Source organism: Dermacentor variabilis, unplaced genomic scaffold (genome assembly GCF_050947875.1).
Source record: "Dermacentor variabilis isolate Ectoservices unplaced genomic scaffold, ASM5094787v1 scaffold_12, whole genome shotgun sequence".
NCBI lineage: Eukaryota > Metazoa > Arthropoda > Arachnida > Ixodida > Ixodidae > Dermacentor > Dermacentor variabilis.
In genome coordinates, this window is record NW_027460280.1 from 45,935,968 (window position 1) to 45,955,483 (window position 19,516).

The 19,516-nt window shown below is 48.5% G+C and overlaps 1 protein-coding gene across 3 annotated transcripts in view; it reads right to left on the reverse strand.

The window, feature by feature from the left end:
* Oga (O-GlcNAcase) overlaps nucleotides 1-19,516 on the reverse strand; it is a 131,303-nt gene that overhangs the window by 78,367 nt on the left and 33,420 nt on the right. For 2 of the 3 annotated variants that reach the window (XM_075676799.1, XM_075676801.1), the window contains exons 8-10: nucleotides 14,317-15,063; nucleotides 13,791-13,847; nucleotides 11,706-11,791 (exon numbers count right to left, since the gene is read on the reverse strand). In XM_075676799.1, coding sequence (XP_075532914.1) covers nucleotides 11,706-11,791; nucleotides 13,791-13,847; nucleotides 14,317-15,063 — 890 coding nt within the window. The remainder of the gene's footprint in view (nucleotides 1-11,705; nucleotides 11,792-13,790; nucleotides 13,848-14,316; nucleotides 15,064-19,516) is intronic. The other variant, XM_075676800.1, reaches the window with a different exon arrangement.

A 19,516-nucleotide genomic window follows, 5' to 3' on the forward strand; every position in this document is an offset into this window, starting at 1 on the left:
CCACAGGCCATCGAGCTAGCTGTAGGCTACAAAATTACCACCAGTGCAATGACTTCTACCAGAGACTTTCGGGAAGATCAAGGCCAAGCCAAGAGCCGAAATGACAGCACCCGCATCTCTGATCGCCCTGCAACAACCCAGGGAGCCACCGACCTTACGTTGATCATCAGCTAAGACCACCCTGAATGAAAGCTGCCTGGAGACATACGAAAGGGTCGCAACGTTTAATAACTGGAACTCTGAGGAGAAGTGCTATGTGTACTTCTCCTTGGAAGACACTGCGAGGACCTGTTCAGCAACGGCTTCCTGCAGCCCTTTACTGTGCAAGGAAAGGGCGGAAGCTCTGCTAGAAGCCCGAGTGCAGCTCCCGAACAAGAACATTGCCATTTGCAAGGCTATTCCGCCATGCTGACCTGAATATGTCTGAGGAGAAGAAAGTTCGTTTTCTCATGTTGGGAGTGAAGCAAGACTTGTTCGTCGGACTAATTCGCAACCCACTAAAGACCGTCGCGGAATTTTCATAGAAATTCACTGCCATCAAGAAGACGCTGGAAATGCATACCAGACAATACAATTGTCAGATGGTTAGGCCAAAGTAGGAGGTCCAAGCACTTGGCACCAACGACTTGCGTGAGACCAACCAAGCAATGCATGCAAAGAGCTACAGAGGATGTTTCCAAGGTCGTAGCCTCAGTTGGCCTTGATCCCCGACTAGTGTGAGAAGAAATCCAGTGGTCATTGGGAGTTCCCAAAAGGCAGTCAGAATCGCCACAGCCCCAGCCTGAAGCAATGATCTGTGCCACCTAGCACCTGCTGTCAGCTTCCTTTTCCGTGCCTGTGCCAGAGCCTGGTAACGCTGCAGTTCCATCGCCAGCAACCGCCTCCACTGCCGTCAGCCAGTCCGCCTGTCAGCTCATGCAATGCCCCGAGGAAGACATAAATGTGGGACGCTCTCGACAACCACCCACTTTGCTATCACTACGGAGAAGCGGGCCATTTGCACCACTGGTGCCCATACCGAGGGTTTGCCGTCAGTGCACTGCATTCACAGCTTGGCAAGTGACAACTTGACATTGCCAACTACAGTCGAACCCGACTATATCAAACCCGTTTACATCGAATTATTCTGTATATAGAACAATTTCTGGACACGGTATAGTTACAATGAGTGTATATAGCAAAAATTACACTTACATCGAACAAAAATGGTAGCGACTCCCGATATATAGAATGTCAAGTGGCGGAAAAGTGCCCCCGGAAGTAGGCTTTCCCTCGCGGTGGCGGGGAAATCAGGCAGCGCGGCTCCATCCAACCACTCTCCCTACCGTGACCGCGCTGCCTTAGACGAGTCGTCGACACCCCTCTGCAAAAAATGATCCTGGCCCGCCTGCAGCCCTCCCTCAGACAGCCAATCAGAGGCTCTTTTGCCCTCATCATGCAAGATGGCGAAAGTGCGAGTTGTCTCGCTGCTTTTTTGGTTCATTGTGTGTGCGCCTTGTGGGCGCCTTCTCCTGCAGTGTTGCCATGATGAAGCGGCAGAATTCACCTTTTGTCGTGAAGCTCGAAATCATAAATTGGGCCGACTGTGGTGAGAAGTCGGATGAACCGCATCGTGCAAGATTCCGAGGAGCATTCTCAGCAGAATCTTGAAGAATAAGGGGGAGACTAGGGCTAAAGCGCCCAAACACTCGACCCGGTGCCCCTGGCGCCCTACACGTACACATGGCCATGTACGAGTGGTTCATCCAAAATTGCTTCAGCTGAGCCGGCTTCCGCGTGTTCGGTGATGACTAAGTTCTGATGAATGCGACAAAGCTGTTGCCGGTGTTGCCGAAGTTTGGAGCGAGCTGTCAGAATTTCCGGAAGCTGTTGACGAATCAACGGTGGACGAGTTTGTGAGTGCAAATGATGGTGTCGCGACCACGGGAGAGCCCGAAAACGAAGACTACATTGCTGACATCGTATCAAGCACAAGTGAAAGCGGGCACAATGAGGAAAGCAATGACGGTCCTTTGTCCACATCCTCCGAAGTGATTGGTGCGCTCGCACTAGTCCGGTGCTTCTGCGTGAATGCGGAAGGTTGCGGCCTCAGCTGCTCCGACTTCTTAGACAATCTGGAGATGTGCGTGTGTCGCAGGCAGCAAAATTACCCAAGCAGAAGAAAATGCAGGACTATTTCATGCGAAACTAAGCTAATTTCATCAATAAAGTGACTTTATAAATGGTATGTGCTTTTATGACATCCAATTATTTAGCAGGCTTATATCAAATTATGCTCTATATCGAAATGATAGGCACTTTATTGTGAGTTCAATATAGCCAGGTTCGACTGTACATCGCCGCAACACAGTGGAGGCCCCAACGTCCTTCATGTTTGCCGTCGCCAGTATGCTATCTGTCACTGCAGTGCCGACCATACAAAGGACCAGTCCGTGGCCGGTTCGTAAACCCATATCCAGAAAACTAAAAGCAGCAACTGATGGAGTTGCAGTTGCTGTACGTTGAAATGCTGAAGATTCTCTGCCGCCGCCGAAGACATTGATAAGACTTTCTCAATGACCCTACTCCACCCAAAGGAAGCCTCCAAGACAAGAAAATGCCGCTGTAACAAGCATGTGACACTCACTCAGGCATAATCTTCGTTGGCCCGCCAGACTCTGTGGGCAACATTGGTCACCGCACCAAATAAACACCGACGAGCACAGCTGCTCAGCGGGCAGCCATCGTTCACCACCACCACCACACTGCAGAGCATCTAACAGAGGGTGCCTCGAGCCCTCCCTCGTCCACGAACCTGCACGGATCATGATACTGGCGACGAGTACCCACGGATCGTCCCACGCCACCGCGAGCGGCAGAACCACCGCCCCCCGTTGCTGCCGCCATGTCGCTGTACGGAAGGCTCTAGCCGTTCGAGGGAGATGGGTCCGCTTGGCCAGTTTACGAGGAGCAAGTCCACATGTTCTTCCAGGCAAACGACATACCCGAGGCCAAACAGCAGGACATTTTCCTGGCCAGCTGCGGGACCCGCGTCTTCAGTCTCCTGCTTGACCTTCTCAGGCCAGCCACGCTGCATGTCAAAACTCTGGGTGAGCTGCTCACCATACTGCGCTCACATTTCAACCCAGCACCATCCACACTAATGGAGCGTTTCCACTTCAACAACCGAAGCCACTGGGAAGGAGACTCTTGGGCAGTTCGTCGCTGCTCTACGAGGGTTAGCGAGTGCCTGCGCCTTCAGAGACCAGCTGGACTCGCTGCTTCGGGACTGCTTTGTCTGCGGCATCAACAACCCTGCCATGCAGACTTGACTCCTGGAGCTTCCCGATCCCTCGCTGGACGACGCCGTGAAGGGAGCGCTGGCAATGGAAGCTGCCGCCAAGGACGCCGGCGAGATTGCCAGTGCGACTGGCTCACCATCAGCGGAAGCAGCGGTCAACAAGTTGGCGATAAAGAGCAGTACTGCAGTCGCTGTGGTGGTGCCCGCTCCCCTTCACAGTGCCAGTTCTCTCAAGTACAATGCTTCATGTGTGAGAAAACTGGCATCTGGCATGGGTGTGCCGAAGGGGGAGGACGAACAGCGGACAGCAGCAGCAGCCTGGTTCAAGCCCAGGTTCCACACAAGCCCGTGGCCAGGGTAGCCATCACAAGGGTACGTGGTGAGGCCGTGTGGCAGCAGGCTCGAGTTCTTCCGCGGCCAGGCTCTACGTCGTGACTGAGGACCCGCCGATTTTCTACATGTGCGTTGTACTGTCGTCTGTGCCGCTGTACATTCTGACTGTCTAAGTCTGCGGGCACCCCATTTCCATGAAGCTGGACACAGGGCCCAGCATGTCAGTCATGGTCGGGAAACTGTTCAAGTGCACCTTAACCAGCATGTCCGTGTAGGCTTCGGGCGTGATGCTGCGCACCTACTCTGGGCAGCTCTCCCAAGTAGTCCAGGGTCAGGCCCAGGTCAGCGTTCGCTTTGGCAACAGGGCAGCAACCCTTCTCCTTTACTTAACCAAGGGGTCGTCACCAACGCTGCTGGGCCGAAACTGGATTCATGCACTGGGCGTTCGTCTGCCAGAGTACCAGGAAGTCAACCTGCATGTGGTGAGAGACATCTCCAGCCTCCTAACCGAGTTCAAATCCCTGTTCCAGCTAAGGGTGGGCACATTTGCCAGCACGACAGCTGGCATCTATGTACCTGAGGGAGCCCGGCCTCGTTTTTTCAAACCTCACCCACTGCTGTTCGCCCTGAAGGATGGGGTCACCCAGGAGCTGCAATGGTTACAGCAAGAGGGCATCTTGGTGGCCGTTAAGAAGTCTGAATGGGCCGCTCCAGTCGTACCAGTCCTCAAGTGAAACGGCAGCGTCAGGATCTGAGGGATTTCAAAGTTACCATCATCCCCATCGCTACCGTTGTGAAGTACCCACTGCCCCGGATTGAAGTTCTCTGGTCAGCGTTGTCCGGTGGACAGAAGTTTACCAAGCTCGACCTCAGAGATGCTTACCAGCAGTCGGTGCTCCAGGATGCCTCCCAGAAGTATGTCACAATACCGACAACTTTGGGGCTCTTCCAGTATCTGCGCTTACCGTTTGGTGTAGCCTCAGCCCCAGCCATATTTCAGGGGGAGATGGACAACCTCTTCAGGAACATGAGGCACGTGGCGGTGTACTTGGACAACATTCTGGTTACTGGCAGCGATGACGGGGACCACCTGAAGAACCTCATAACGTCCTGGCACGACTGCAGGACGCTGGTCTCAAGCTCAAGCTGGAAAAGTGCATTTTCCTGGTCCCCAGTGTTGAGTACTTGGGACATGTCATTTCCCAGGCTGGCCTAGCCCCGGCTCCTCACAATGTTGATGCTGTGCTCAAGGCTTCTAAGCCCCAGAACAAGGAGCTTCAGAGCTACCTTGGCCTCATCAACTTTTGCAGGAGTTTCCTGCCGAACCTGTCGGAGGATCTACAGCTGCTCCAACTTATGCTTCCAGATGGTTAGCACTGGGTCTGGAAGAAGGAGCAGGACCGAGCCTTCCAGCACAGCAAGGAGCTAATCAACAAGGCTCCAGTGCTGGCATACTTCGATCCTGCCAAGCCTGTCGTCCTGACTCTAGATGCGTCGCCGTACAGCGTGGGAGCCGTCCTGGCGCACCGAACAAGGATGGCCAGGAACGCCCCGTGTCGTTTTGCTTCTCATGGGCTTCATGCTGCACAGCAACACTACAGCCAGCTGGACAAGGAAGGCCTGACCCTCATGTTCGGGGTCGAACGCTTCCACCAGTATCCGTGTGGCCGGAAGTTCGAGGCGGTGACGGACCACAAGCCCCTGTTGGGGCTCTGGAGCCTGACAAGGCAGTTCCCGTGCAGGCATCACTTTGAGTGGTACGCTGGACCTTGAGGCTGGCAGCTTACAGTTACCTGCTGGTTTTCTGTCCGGGCAAGGACCTAGGACCTGCTGATGCCCCGAGCCGCCTGCCTATGCCAGAGGTGCCTGATGCTGTTCTAGAACTTGCTGAAGTGTTCATGCTGGAGCACACGTACCCGAAGGTACTCTCCAGATCTGCGGTATCGCAAGTGACCAGCCGGGACCCAGTCCTTTATCAGCTGGTTAAGGCGGTGCGCCGTGGGGAGGAATTGGTTCAGCAGGTCTATAGCCACAAGGCCACTAAGCTGAGGTTGCAGCAGAGCTGCCTACTGTGGGGTTGCAGGGTGGTGATCCCACAAAGTCTCCAGTCCAGGGTCCTGCAGTTGCTGCACGTGGATCACCCTGGCGTGGAAAAGACCAAGATGGTGGCCCGGTCTCACGTTTGGTGGCCTGGCCTGGAGTAGGACATCGCTCCCATGGTGCAGAGCTGCCAAGTCTGCCAGGAGCATCAGTGGGCCTCACATCATGTGGAAATCACCCCCTGACCGTTCCCACAGCATGTGGCCATTCCCGCCTGCATATGGATCTTGGGGGGCCCTTCAAGGGACATTACTTCCTGGTGGTGGACGCCTTTTTGAAGTGGGTGGAGGTTCTACCTGTCACCACTCCATCAGCAGGCACAATAATTGAGGTGTTGCAACATGTTTTCCTGCCCAGGGGTTGCCACATGTCATAGGATCAGACAATGGTCCTGCTTTCGCCAGCACAGAGTACCTGGCCTGGCTGACGAAAACTGAATCCGCCGTACTACCCTGCTCAAGAAAAGACAAGCTCAAGACAAGCATCAAAGACAAGCTCAAGAAGAGCCAGACTGGGCATTTCTGGACGCAGATTGCCCGGATACTGTTTCAGTACCGGATCACGCCCCACAATGTCACTGGCTGTGCCCCCTATGAGCTCCTGTTGGGTCGGATGGTCAAGACACCCTTCGACGTCTTGCATCCGGACCTCCGATCCACAGCGCTCCTGAAGCAGCTGAAGCAGAAGGTGGCTACTGAACGAGGGTGCCGTCCCGTGCCTTTGCCAGAGTCGGAAGCTCCAGTCTTCGGCAGGGACTTCCATCCTGGCCCACCCTGGTCCGCCAGACAGGTGATGTCTCCTTCCAGCACCTCATCGCTGCTCATCCGCATGCCAGACGGGGCCACATGGCACCGGCGCGCCGACCATGTTAGGCCTCGCCTCGCGACCTGGCTTGCACCCTTGACTGTCACTTCAAAAGTCCAGCCCGCAGGAGGACTAGCGGCAACACCAGTCACTTCCAGCAGAGCACCGCCCACCTCGGAGGAGGCAAGCATTGCCAGTGGTGTGGCACCCGTTGGGCCAGTGTCAAGTCCGGCACCACTCGCAAGGCCGGCCATTGTGGACCCTCCGGACGGAGTGAGGTTGGTTCAGGCAGCACCCGGCCAGTCAACACCAGTGCCCAGGCGGAGTACTCGACCGCGGAGGTCACCGAACCATTACTCGCCTGGACAGCACGCATCGTCGACTTGGCTGGGACGGCACATGAGCCTTATACTTTGAACAGGGACGTTTTTTTGTTAAACAAACTAGGGGTAAGGGGCTGTAACAAGCATGTGACGCCCCCTCAGGCATAATTTTCGTTGGCCCACCAGGCTCGGTGGTGGGCCAACCAAATAAACATTGACGAGCACAGCTGCTCAGAGGTCAGTCATCGTTCATCATCACCATGCTGCAGAGCGTCTAACGGAGGGCGACTCGAGCCCTCCCTCGTTCACGAACCCGGGTGGATCGTGACAGCTGCCTAAAGGAGGCCCGACTGCCCGATGTAACATCACTACAACAATGCGGCGTAGTCGTGACTTGATGCCGTGCTTTAACTGCGACGCAAGACAAAGAACCACCGACCTCGATGTGCTTCTTGAGTGCCACAAAGTCACAGCTCTTGTAGACACTGGAGCCGACTACTCCGTCAACAGTGGATTATTCGCTGCCAAGTTCAAAATCAAGACTGCATGGGACAGCCCACAAATTCGGACAGCTGGAGAACACCTGATAATGCCGACTGGAATCTGCATATTCTGCGACGTTCGTTGTCCTCCAACAGCACTCACGAGACGTAGGTAATTCTCAGCATGGACTTCCTGAGCCAACACGGCGCAATCATTGATCTGAAGTCCAAGTCGATAACGATATCTGAAGGCCATGTGATATCGCCGAAGAGCTTTCTGAGACACCATGTCTTGAGTGTGCTCCTGTCAGTATCCCACCTCGCTCCAATACCATCATTTCCATCGGCACCAAAACACAGGAAGACATGGAAGGCGTCGTTCGAGGGTGAGCAACATTTGCTGCTAGGCCACGAAATTTGCATCGCAAGAGGAACTGCTTGACCGCACAGAGGAAAAGTAAAAGTAATAGTAATGACAAACTTCAGCCAGGAGTATGAACACCGCAACAAGGGCAGAATGATCGCATATATTCAGGAAATTGTGGAAACCAGCAATGCATTTGGCCTCTCGGATTCTGCCACATTTCCCCAATGGCCACAGCTCCCGAACCACCCTTCAACATCAATCTGAGTCTCCCCACGAGTAAGCAGCAACAACTCAAAAGTCTTCTCCGATGATACAAAGACTGCTTTTCCAAGTCATTGAGGATTCGACAAACACCAGTCGCTAAGCATCGCATAGTAACCAAAGAATGGACTCTGCCACTCCATCAGAGTCCGTACAGAGTTTCAATGTGGGAGCGAGAAGCCAGAATGCAATAAATCAATGAAATGCTACATGATGAAATCATCCAGTTTTTGATGAGCCCGTGGGCAATCTCCTGTAGTTTTGGTGAAGGAAAAGGTTGGAACTCTGCATTTCTGCGTAGATTATCGTCGGCTGAACAAAAGCATGAAGGACGTACACTCGCTCCCATGGATAGATGAGGCATTGGACCGGCTCTGCAACACTCAATATTTCTCATTGATGGATCTCAAGACTTGCTACTGGCAAAAAGAAGTTGAGAGGGATTGTGAGAAGACCGCTTTCATCACGTCGGACAGCCTCTACGAGTTCAACATGCCATTCGGACTGTACTTGGCACATGCAACATTTTAACGTGTGATGGCCACGGTATTAGCAAGGTTGAAGTGGCAGACCTATCTCGTCTACTTCTCGTCTAATTTCGAGGATCGGCTTGGGACAGTACTAGAGGCTATCAAGACATCAGGGTTCACTCTGAAGCCGGAGAAGTGTCGCTTTGCCTACGGGGAGCTTCTGTTCCTGGGCCACGTCATCAGCAGATCTGGAGTGCGTCCTGATTCGCATAAGACATCTGCCATCGCTGACTTTCCACAGCGTGCCAACAAGAAGGAAGTGCACAGATTCCTTGGCTTGTGCGCTTATTGCAGGCGCTTCGTCAAAGAAAAGCTTTTCGCGCATTGCCAAGCCGTTGACATACTTAAAAATGACGTCGAGTTCGAGTGGGAAACGCTGCAAATCGAAAAGCTTAGACGACGCTTGCAGTCACCACCAGTACTCGCCAACACCAAAATCCACACCAATGCAAGTCACCTAGGCCTCGGCAGCATCCTAGTCAAAAAAAATAATTATGGGGTTTAACGTGCCAAAAGCACTTTCCGATTATGAGGCACGCCGTAGTCGAGGACTCCGGAAATTTAGACCCCCTGGGGTTCTTTAACGTGCACCTAAATCTAAGTACACGGGTGTTTTCGCATTTCGCCCCCATCGAAATGCGGCCGCCGCGCATCCTAGTCCAAAGAAATGACTGATTTGAAAGGGTCATTGCTTATGCCAGCCGGTCACTATCAAGAGCAGAGGCCAATTATTTTACGACAAAAAAAGAATGCCTTTCCATCATTTGAGCTACCACGAAATTCCACCCTTGCCTATATGGCAGGCCCTTCAAAGTTGTAAGTGACCACCATGCCTTATGTTGGATGGCAAGTTTAAAAGACCCTGCGGGACACTTCGCGAGATGCAGTCTCGGACTCCAGGAATTTGACATCGCTGTCATCTACACGTCGGGGCAGAAGCACTCTGATGCTCACTGCCATCACGCGCCCCTATTGACGCGCCATCGCAAGATGCCGATGCCGCCTTTCTGTGAACAATAAGCACGGAAGACTTCGCTGAACAGCAACAAGCAGGTCCAGAGCTTAAAAACCTCGTCAAGTCATTGGAAGGCAACACCAACATTGCCCCTAGGGCATTTAGGTGAGGATTGTCTTCACTTTCCAGGCAAAATGATGTACTCATAAAGCAGAACTCACCAGTCCATGCCAACTGCCTTCTTATTGTTCCCTCAGCACTGCACCCAGAGGTACTGCATACCCTACATGACGATCAGACTGCTGTGAACCTCAGGTTCTCCCGCACACTATTAAGGATACAAGAAAAGTATTAGTGGCCATGCCTGGCCGCCAACGTTGCCCACAACATCAGGACATGCCGAGGCTGCCAGCAATGCAAGACACCACAAACAAGGCCAGCGAGATTGCTGCAGCCGATCCAACCACCTTGCTGACCATTTCAACAGATCGGAATGTACTTGTTGAGGCCATTTCTGACTTCAACATAGGGGAATAAGTGGATCATCACGGCTACTGACTACGTTACCCGCTACGCGGAAATGAAAGCCCTACCCAAAGGTACTGCAGCCGAAGCGGAGAAATTCTTTATACGAGAGCATCCTGTTATGACGTGGTGCTCCAGAAGTCTTGATCACCAACAGAGGAACTGCTTTTACAGCAGAGCTTACTCAAGCCATCCTGCAATACAGCCAGACAAGTCACCGCAGGACAACTGTTTACCACCCACAGATGAATGGCCTTACCGAGTGCCTGAATAAGACCCTCGCTGACAAGTTATCCATTTACATCGCCATCGAACACAAGTCCTGGGATATGGTCCTTCAGTGTGTAACCTTCGCTTATAACATGGAGGTGCAAGAAACAACGCAGATCAAGCCATTCAAGCTGGTTTACGGAAGGAAACCAACAACCCTCGACACCATGCTACTGCACGTCACTGAGGAAGATAACCTCAATGTCACGGCCTATCTCCAGTACGCTGAAGAAGCCCGAAAGCTCGCCCCCTTGCGCATCAAGAATGAGCAGAGGACCAACCAACAGCCAGCATTACAATCTACGACGATGCTATGTGGAATACCAGCCCAGTGACTGTGTTTGGATCCCGATATGCTGACAAGGACTTAGTGAGAAACTTTTGCAATGCTATTTCAGACCCTACAAGTTCATCAGACATATTGGCACACTGGACTATGAGGTCATTCCAGATGGCATTTAACAATCACAACGGCACTGCGAACGACCTATTAAGTACTCGTATGAAGTTCACATATTTAAAATTTGACAAAACTGCAAGAAAAATTCAAAATTCATTCTTCTGTTGTACATTTATTATGATTTGCATAGCAAATGTGCTGAAACTAAATTTTGAATCAGCAGAATTAATTGGTGCCTGAAGGAAATATAAGCTACTGAATTTGAAATTCACCCCATGAGCATTAGGCTTAGATCTGCAGACTAACCTTAAAAATGGTAAGCAATACTGAGAGCCCACTTACAATCTTTTGTTTAATTAAGACCAGCAACGGACCTGAAGTTGCCCATGTGGTCAACCGTAAGCATTTCTACGCCTGCTGATGAACTTTGGGACTTCATTTCTTTGTTGCTTTTCTGTGTGCTTCAGTTTTTTGCTCTCATGTTTGTAGCATGGGGACGATGCTATTTAAGAGGAGGGCACTGACGTGTACTTATTTATGCTTTTCTCTGGTACTGCATTTCACTCACTAACAACCTAAAGTTATCGCTCGGTGCAAGACGTGCCTTAATGATTGCAACTTACTCGAATGTTATCATTGATTCTATCTGTTCTGTATGCTGTCACCGAACATTGTGTAATAAGATTGTACACACGACATGAATTGTGCAGTACTTTCTAAAATGCACGTGGGCACCAGCAATTACGCCGGTACCTTCTACAAGTCATGTATAAAAGCCCATGCGTTTGACTCGCACATCAGATTTTTGACAATCACAGACTCTGGTCACCACTATCATTATGCTTTGAGTGCAACCCGTTTTCTGGGCAAATATTCGTTAAATAAAGAGTTAATTTCGTGATTCAAAGTTTTGGCTACTGTGTTTCAGCGTCGCTAAATATGACAGTATTATAACTTGCAAAGTATGAGGCCATACTGCTCTGAAAGAATAGTAACACAACAGTTTTCAAATCTGAACAGAAAACACACCATGCAGAGTTAAAGCAAATACAAAACATTTCCAAAATAGACGTACCTGTAGCTCAGCTGTCAACCCACCCCGAAAGAGCCAAGGTTCTTGCTCGCCACTGATAAATGCTTCCTTGTAGCCCTTTGAGAACCCTGTACAATGCAAGAAAAGCATGGTGGAGTTACTTTATGTGCACAACAATGGCAGCTAAGGAACGACAAGATTCCCTCAGCCTGTCCAAACATTGCAGCAAAGCACGGCAGAGCAACACACATACGCGCCTACACACGGATACATGTACACGCAGACCCACACACAATGAGGCAAACAGGAAGCAAAAGCAGTTCCCTGTTAGTGCAATCTGTGTTAATTGACCCACAACTGCACACTGGAACTATCCCACTTTGCAACTATCCAGCACCCTAGAGAAAGCTTATCTCACTGGGCTAAGGAATGATGGCACATGTCACAGTACAACATACTGTTATGCGGAAAAAGTGCACACACCTTTTTCGAAAGAGCGCAAGGCTGATATTGCCAAAGAAAATACAGGAGACACAAATGTTCTCAGCTTGTTATAAAAGCATTACTTTATACTCCAATTAGTGAATTGCTTATCACATGGTTAATTTAATCAACTCAAGAATCCAGGACACTTCACCAGTTCCAAAGGCTCAGTCAGTAGCTGTTCTCTGTCGAGAATGTTTGCCTTGCTTTTAATGCGCGTTTCAGTTAAATCTTTCCTTACTAAGGTATCCAGAATATATACCTTAAAGGTCTGATCTTTCTCAGTGTTACTTTTGTTTACTGTTCTCATTAATTCCAGAGCAAGGTCCTCACTAGAAGAAAAAAACTGTACTTGGCAAACATGGAGTGGCTGCAAATATGTGTGAAAATATATACCAAACTTTGAAGCTGCTCCAATTTAACAAAAATGGGTTATGAACAAATCAACTGGAAAAAGATAATACATGGAAGCAGCTAATTTTTTAGATGCACTAATAACTGATGGATCTTTACATTCCAAAGCAAGATTTGGGCTATGAGACACACTGTAGTGGGGGATCTGGGGTAAAGCACCCAATTATCTTCCACTAGTATAGGTTGGCAATGCTCTATACAGGTCTGTGTTATACCTTTGCTACTATTGCATAGCCAATTACTTTTTGGTCAATAGTTACAGAAAATAACCACAGAATTCAGACTTAGTCTGGCAGTCTTGTTCGTGTGACGAAACACAGTACACATTAGCAGAACATTAATCTGGCATGATTCTTGTGAGCCACAAAATGGGCAGCAGATGTACAATAGCTATGGATGCCCCTTTATTGAAACTCAAATACAGCCTCCAGCACAGAATTCCTATTATACTGCAAATGCTCGAGTGTTGATATAGCCATTTATGGTGTGAAGGTTTGGACTGCAAGCACAAATGAGCATAGGTTTCCCAACTCATACAAATCTTTTGGCCTAATTTTTTGGAGTGCAGAAAAGTATAAAGACAATAACGAGTAAAGGAAACTTACAAGATATGAAGAAGCAACCTTACCACTTTAATGCAGACAGGAGGTGGTACTGCTCAAAAATATGCAATCATACCATGTAAACAAATGACAATGTGCACATTCAACCAAAGGCACTTTAAGGATCATAGCTAACGTTCTAACAGAGGCCAAACAATCATGATGGACTTCCCGTACCATTTATCAAAGATACATTTTTCTTGTGAATAGAGTTGCAATCATGACCCCTAAAGTTCTCTGGTATACTCTTATGCACCTATACAATAGTAACAAAAGCACTCGCTGCACAGCCCTTCTGCCCACTTTTGGATGCAAGTGAACAGCATGGCTGGCATGCTGTTCCATGTTGGACATAAGAACAGCTGGCACTACTGCTCGAAAAGCACTGCACACAAAAACAAGTTGGGGTGGGGAACACATGGCAACCAATGGCTACAGAAGCTGCCTGGTGAGTGTGCCAAAGTAGTGTCAATCATAGACCTAAGAAGAAGGGAATGCATGTCATTTCACCTGAGGACCAATGGAAGTGGACCATAGACCAAAGGTCTGAGGTCAATGTGATTAACTGCCTCGCTCGAAATGAACACCACATGGACAAGAAGAAAGAGAAGAATCACCGGGTGCGTACATGAGAATGAAGGCGAGGCAAAGCCCAATGGAGAAGAGCACGGCACGTCTCCCAGAGCTAGGCAGAACATGAAGAGACAAGAGAGGAGACTTGGGTTAGAGCAGCAGGGGCCACGTCTGTCCAGGCAAAACTCCTCCATCGCAGCACCAGTCAACCAGTATTGAGGCAGCACAAGCAGGACAGAGAGGCTGCATTCCTCCCCAGAGCGAGGGTCATAACAGCCAGCAAGTTACTCAGCATGTAACAAGCGCATGCTAGAAACAATGGGTAGATGCAGAACAGAATCGATTAATCATTTAACAGTCATAAATACAAGCTGCCAGACTTGGTCCGTTAACACAGAACAAAACTTAAATTTAAAATTTAAAATTAAATTTAAAATTAAAGTTCTTTTTGTACAAACATTGCCCTGCGAATTATATCTAGCCACACCCATGCCTGCTGCCACCAGGACTTCAATAAATGTTCTCTGTACCTTCAGAAGACAAACTAGGCCTGTAGCACATCGCTTCAATGACTCACTCACCTATCCATTTGACATACGAGTTGAGCAATGAGATGACACCCTTGATGTCCCAGAGGTATGGGTACAGGTCATATAGCAAGGCTCGGTTGGGCACAAATGTTAGTCGTCCAAACAGCCGTCCAACAGCTTGTGTCATTTGGTCAAACTTAGATGCCCGCTTGCGCCACTCCTCGAGCTCAGCCAGCCCTGCTTCAGAATCTGCATTTCCATGCTTGCAGCGCTCCCATACAACATGGCCATTGACACGGAGCCAGTGGAATTCTTGCAGGAAAGCAATTCCCTGGTTTCCATGCTCGAAAGGCAAATAGAACAGGTCCACCAGAAGGGCAAGGTCTTCCAATGTCAACTGCCGTGTGTCATCTATTGGCTCTTCTGTTTGCATGGCTTCACTGGACGAGTGGCAGTCCATGGGCTCCAGTGGAGTCGAAGGCAGCTGTACAAGTGAGTTAACCAACTCACTTGACAGTGGCTGGAATGCAGACGCCTCATCAATATTGCCGCTACTTGCTACAGGGGCACTGGTACTGGCATTGCCACCTGGCGGGGTTGGTGTGCCTCCACCAGCCAGAAAGGCACCAGACAGAAGCCGTCCATATGCACTCTTGGTCCGGTAGAACTCGGGCAACCAGTCAACAAGTGCTGCTCGCAGCGCTTTGCGTGGGTGGTATGCATGTGGTTCCAAGTGCGAGGTCATTTCTTCTGTCTCACCCTCAGTTTCAAGGCGGATATCTGCACTCACAGACTCATCTGAAACAAACATGCTCCACTCAATATTGGTCCACATGACAGAGAGGCACTACTATGCACCGAATATATCCCGTTCAGGTGCTGTGTGCACAATTGTGTGTGCCAATATTGCCCATCAAAAGCAAAAGCACCAGTGAAAATGCCAACATTTAAAACATGTTGCATACATCTTAAAATACTTCTCACTGAAATTGTGCTGCAAGTTTGAAAAAAGAAAATGTGTAAATTGTTTTAGTAAAACGAGTTGGAAGGTAGACAACAGGGGGTTTCTCAGTGACAATACATCGACATGTAGAGAGTTCATTTTTTTCATTGTTTTTCATAATGTTTTACATCAGGCATGATTTTTCAACTGACAAAATCGGTGTTTTCCATGTGTGCACTACACATCAAACAGTTAACACTCTGATATCAGACATGGAGAGTACTGAGCTGTTAAGAGTACTCACATGGAGTTCAGATTTTTTTTAAACCTGACAAAACTCCAAGGAAAACTGAAAATTTCTAATTCATTTTTCTGCTGCACACTTTATGATATGCATAGAAAATGTGCTGAAACTAAATTTTTAATCTCCAGAATTAATCGGCACCTGAAGGAAATATAAGCTGCTGAAATTGAATTTTGCCCCATTAATCTGAAAACGTAATCTTCGAAACAGCAAGCAATATAGAAAGTCTACTTAAAATCCTTTGTTTATTAAGACCAGCAATGGCATGGTTAACATAGTTTGCCCTGAGGAAATAGTATTATGTCTCAGAACGAACATATTCCAACTTATGATCCTGCTGGTACAAACGAACAAGCTCCATTACACACACAGGTGTGCAAACTTCTACTATACATGCCCATTGCCTCCGTAATTTTTAGTCCACTTAGCAATGGATTAGTAAGGTGGGCATGACAAGCTCTTTCTGGCCAGCATCTCCACAGTGGCAATACAAAAGCTGACTATTGTGTAGTCAGGTGGTTAGCAGTTTCTAGTTTTGCTCCATTTTTATCAATTACATAGCCATAAAGTTAGGGGTGTTACGTTTTACCTCATTTAAATCTGTCAACTGCAGCACTTACATAACCTGCCCAAAGCAACTGTCTGCAGCAGCACTCTTGGCATTTGCTTTAGATCATCTAGAAATTACAGTCAAGTCTGAAGAGAAACATTTTCATATCAGAGTTGTTGCCTTATCTCTAGGGCTCTAGCTTTACTGTGACCAGTCGGAAACAAAAAATTATAAACTTCGTTTTGTGATGGCCAAGTTTATTATAAGTTGGCTTCGCTGATGATGCAGCATACTTTTATGGTAAGGTAAAAAAAAAGTCCTACTTAACTTCTAAATGCAGTGCAGTGCAGATCAATATCCTTGCCATAGTAATTCAAACAATGAAACTCGAACCTCGTTATAACGAAGTTGAAAGGGGAGCCAAAATTACTTTGTTATATCTGTTACTTCGTTGTATCCATTATTGCCATTTACTGCAATATATGCCCAATGGGGTGTGCAATTGTAAACATTGAAATAAGAAGATGGCATTGCAGGCCGCGGTACCGCTACATGGCCGCACATGCGATGAACTTTGAATAAAACAACGCAAGAATCTCCGGCGTGTGTCAGGCCACATGGCCTTTAGCTCTTGATTCCTCTGTCTGTAACAAAGAAAGAAAAAAATAAACTTCACATTATGAATTACTTGGCACCAGACAGCCTTTAGACACCTGCTTTCTGTTCCACTGTGATGGCCATTTGCATCTGCTTTCCACTTGGCTCATCGCGGCCGAGCAGCATGTGGCACACAACACATTGCTCTGCTATGTGATCGACGAGGCAAGAGAACTTGGCTGGGTCAGCTCGTAGCTTCCGAGATTGCTCCACTGGCAATGCGATCTAGGAGGCCATGCCCAGCTGCCAGCCTGCGCGGCGAGCCGCATTGAGAAGTGAATGCACAGCTTGGGCACGACCCCCAAAACTGCGCCAGGGAGATCTCGAAGGCCAGGTCCAGCTGGAGCTGCCTGCGCGGCGCGCCATAGAGAAAGAGAGAAGTGAATGCACTAATCCTTCGCACTGCCATGCTTAGCCGCGCAGTATGGTGCAACTCGCACGGGACCCATGAGATTTCGCCAGGAAGATCTCGGAGGCGATGCCCAGCTGAACTGCGCAGCAGAAGCGAATTAAGCAATCGTTCGCACGGCTGCGTATAGCCATGGCACGGCTCATGCAGCCAGGCACATGCAAGAGAGAGGTCAGTGGAGAAGTGCGATACTGTTTGTGCACAGCTTTGCGCGGCAGTGAGAAAGACCAGTTTGCCTCAATGGCGTATTCGACGTGAGCAAGAGGGAATTTTGAACTGCCGCGGTGAATGAATGCTGAACCCCATGTAAAGCGATGCATTTAGTGGGCAACAGTTCGGTATTTTTTGGTTTCGGAGACGAATCTAGCTTTTTATATCCATTGGCAGGGCAATTTCACTTCATTTAAACAAGCTTTCAATTTTAACACCAATCATTATTAGAATTACAAGGGGAATTTCATTTACTTAGTTATATCCATTATTTCGTCATATCCTGTTTCGTTATAACAAGGTTCGAGTGAATATTAGAAACCTGATGCCCCAAGTAGCTTAAAAGCTATGAGGACACTTTTGAAATACCGGTTTTCTGCAAAAAAAATAGCATTTTTCATTTTATGTTTTTATGCAACCCCACCCACTTCTCTACCTATTGCTAAACGAATCATGGCTCTACTTTGTACTGTTCAAAAACAAAACCACAGGCTAATTTGTAGCGTACAACATACTTGGTGAAACCATAACGAATTTTAGTTTTAACTTTTAATTTAACGTAAAATTCCAAGCAAGCACCCCTACTTGTGCAAGCGCCCGCCTCCCCTTTCGAGTGATTTGAAATTGGAGCCAACTACCGAGAAAGAGCCCCCTCCCTTTCTTCAACCTGTTCACTGCTTCATGCATTTTCACCTGACAGCTAAGCTACAGTTTTCTTGTCAACTTTTTACAAAAATGCATATTCAATTACATAAAATGACGCAATTTAGTGCGAACAAAATTTATTGCTTAGACGCACTTCTGCCGATGCCCGATAGTTCACCATAGCCAGGTACTGTACCAGGTGCAGTGAAATCTCGATATAACAAACGTCAGGGGACCACAGTAAATTGTTCGTGATTCTGAAAGATCGTTATAGTGAAAGCCCTGAAATTAACCATTCCATCGATTAACCCATCAGTACCTAAGTTGTCATCATATGAGCTATCCACAAAAGCGACACTGTTGGCTCTCGACACGCACTATTGCTATTTTCGATAGATTCAGCGGCCACGCACTACTGAAGCATCATATAATAAGTGGCGCATGCAAAGCAGATGCTGATACCGAGATAACTACTAACAACAGGTAGCTCCACGTCTCCTCCAAAGCGCAATGTTTTCTATCTTTTTGTTTATTTTTCGAATTTCTTGCCATGGACACCACAACTGTATCGCTCGAGGCGGACACCTGAACTATGCCGAATCGGAAGTGGGCATAAATGACACCGTCTGGAAATTGCAAAGTGCGACCGTGTGGCATCCCCACGAGTACGGAGGTTACATTTTACCGCACATGAAGCTAGTACAGCCGCAGAAAGAAGCACGAAAGAGGTGTGTGCAGAAAGAAGGATGAAAGAAGAAAGAGATGTGCCTCCGTTGCTAGGCAACACTTTTCTGGGTAGAGCATGCGCTCGCAAAACCTGATACGCCCTCATCTCCGCTCGCCTGCATTCTTTTTTTCTCGGGCACAGTCTCAGGTTTTCCGAACCATGCGCTGCAACATCTGCTAGTCTACTGTTTCAGCTGCCGTGAAGGACACACGATAATCTAAGAATCCCCAGATTTTGGAATATTAGTTCGTAGTACTAAGGCATTGCTAACATCACAGAGAAACTGAATAACGATCGTTATTCTGAAAAGTTTGTTATCCTGAAGTTCGTAGTACTGAAATATTTTTACATTGAAACTATAAGAAGTCAGCAGGGGAATTCAGAACAGTTTGTTAATTTGAAAATTTTGTTAATGCGGTGTTCGTAGTAACAAGGTTTCCCTGTATCTGCATAGCCACAGCCTTCGTCAGTCCCCATTTTGGTCAAACATGCGAAGTGTCACATAGGGCAAGACACAGGCTGCGATCTTGTGTGCAATAGGCACGCGTCGGAGTCCGACTTGCAGCATACGACGATTCGGGACACATGGTACGAATGAGCGAGCAGCGAACTGGCACCCCTGCATGGACGCTTGGAATGACTTCGCAAAGACAGTGAAAACAAACGAGTTTGCACAGTTCTCTTGTTTTAAACAAAAGATGCCAATATAAACACAACTATCTGAACATCGTAGACGCGTTTCCACATGGCCACGTCTGCTGTGTTGGCTCCGTTGACAGCCGCCAATGACTAGGAGCCGGCAGCCC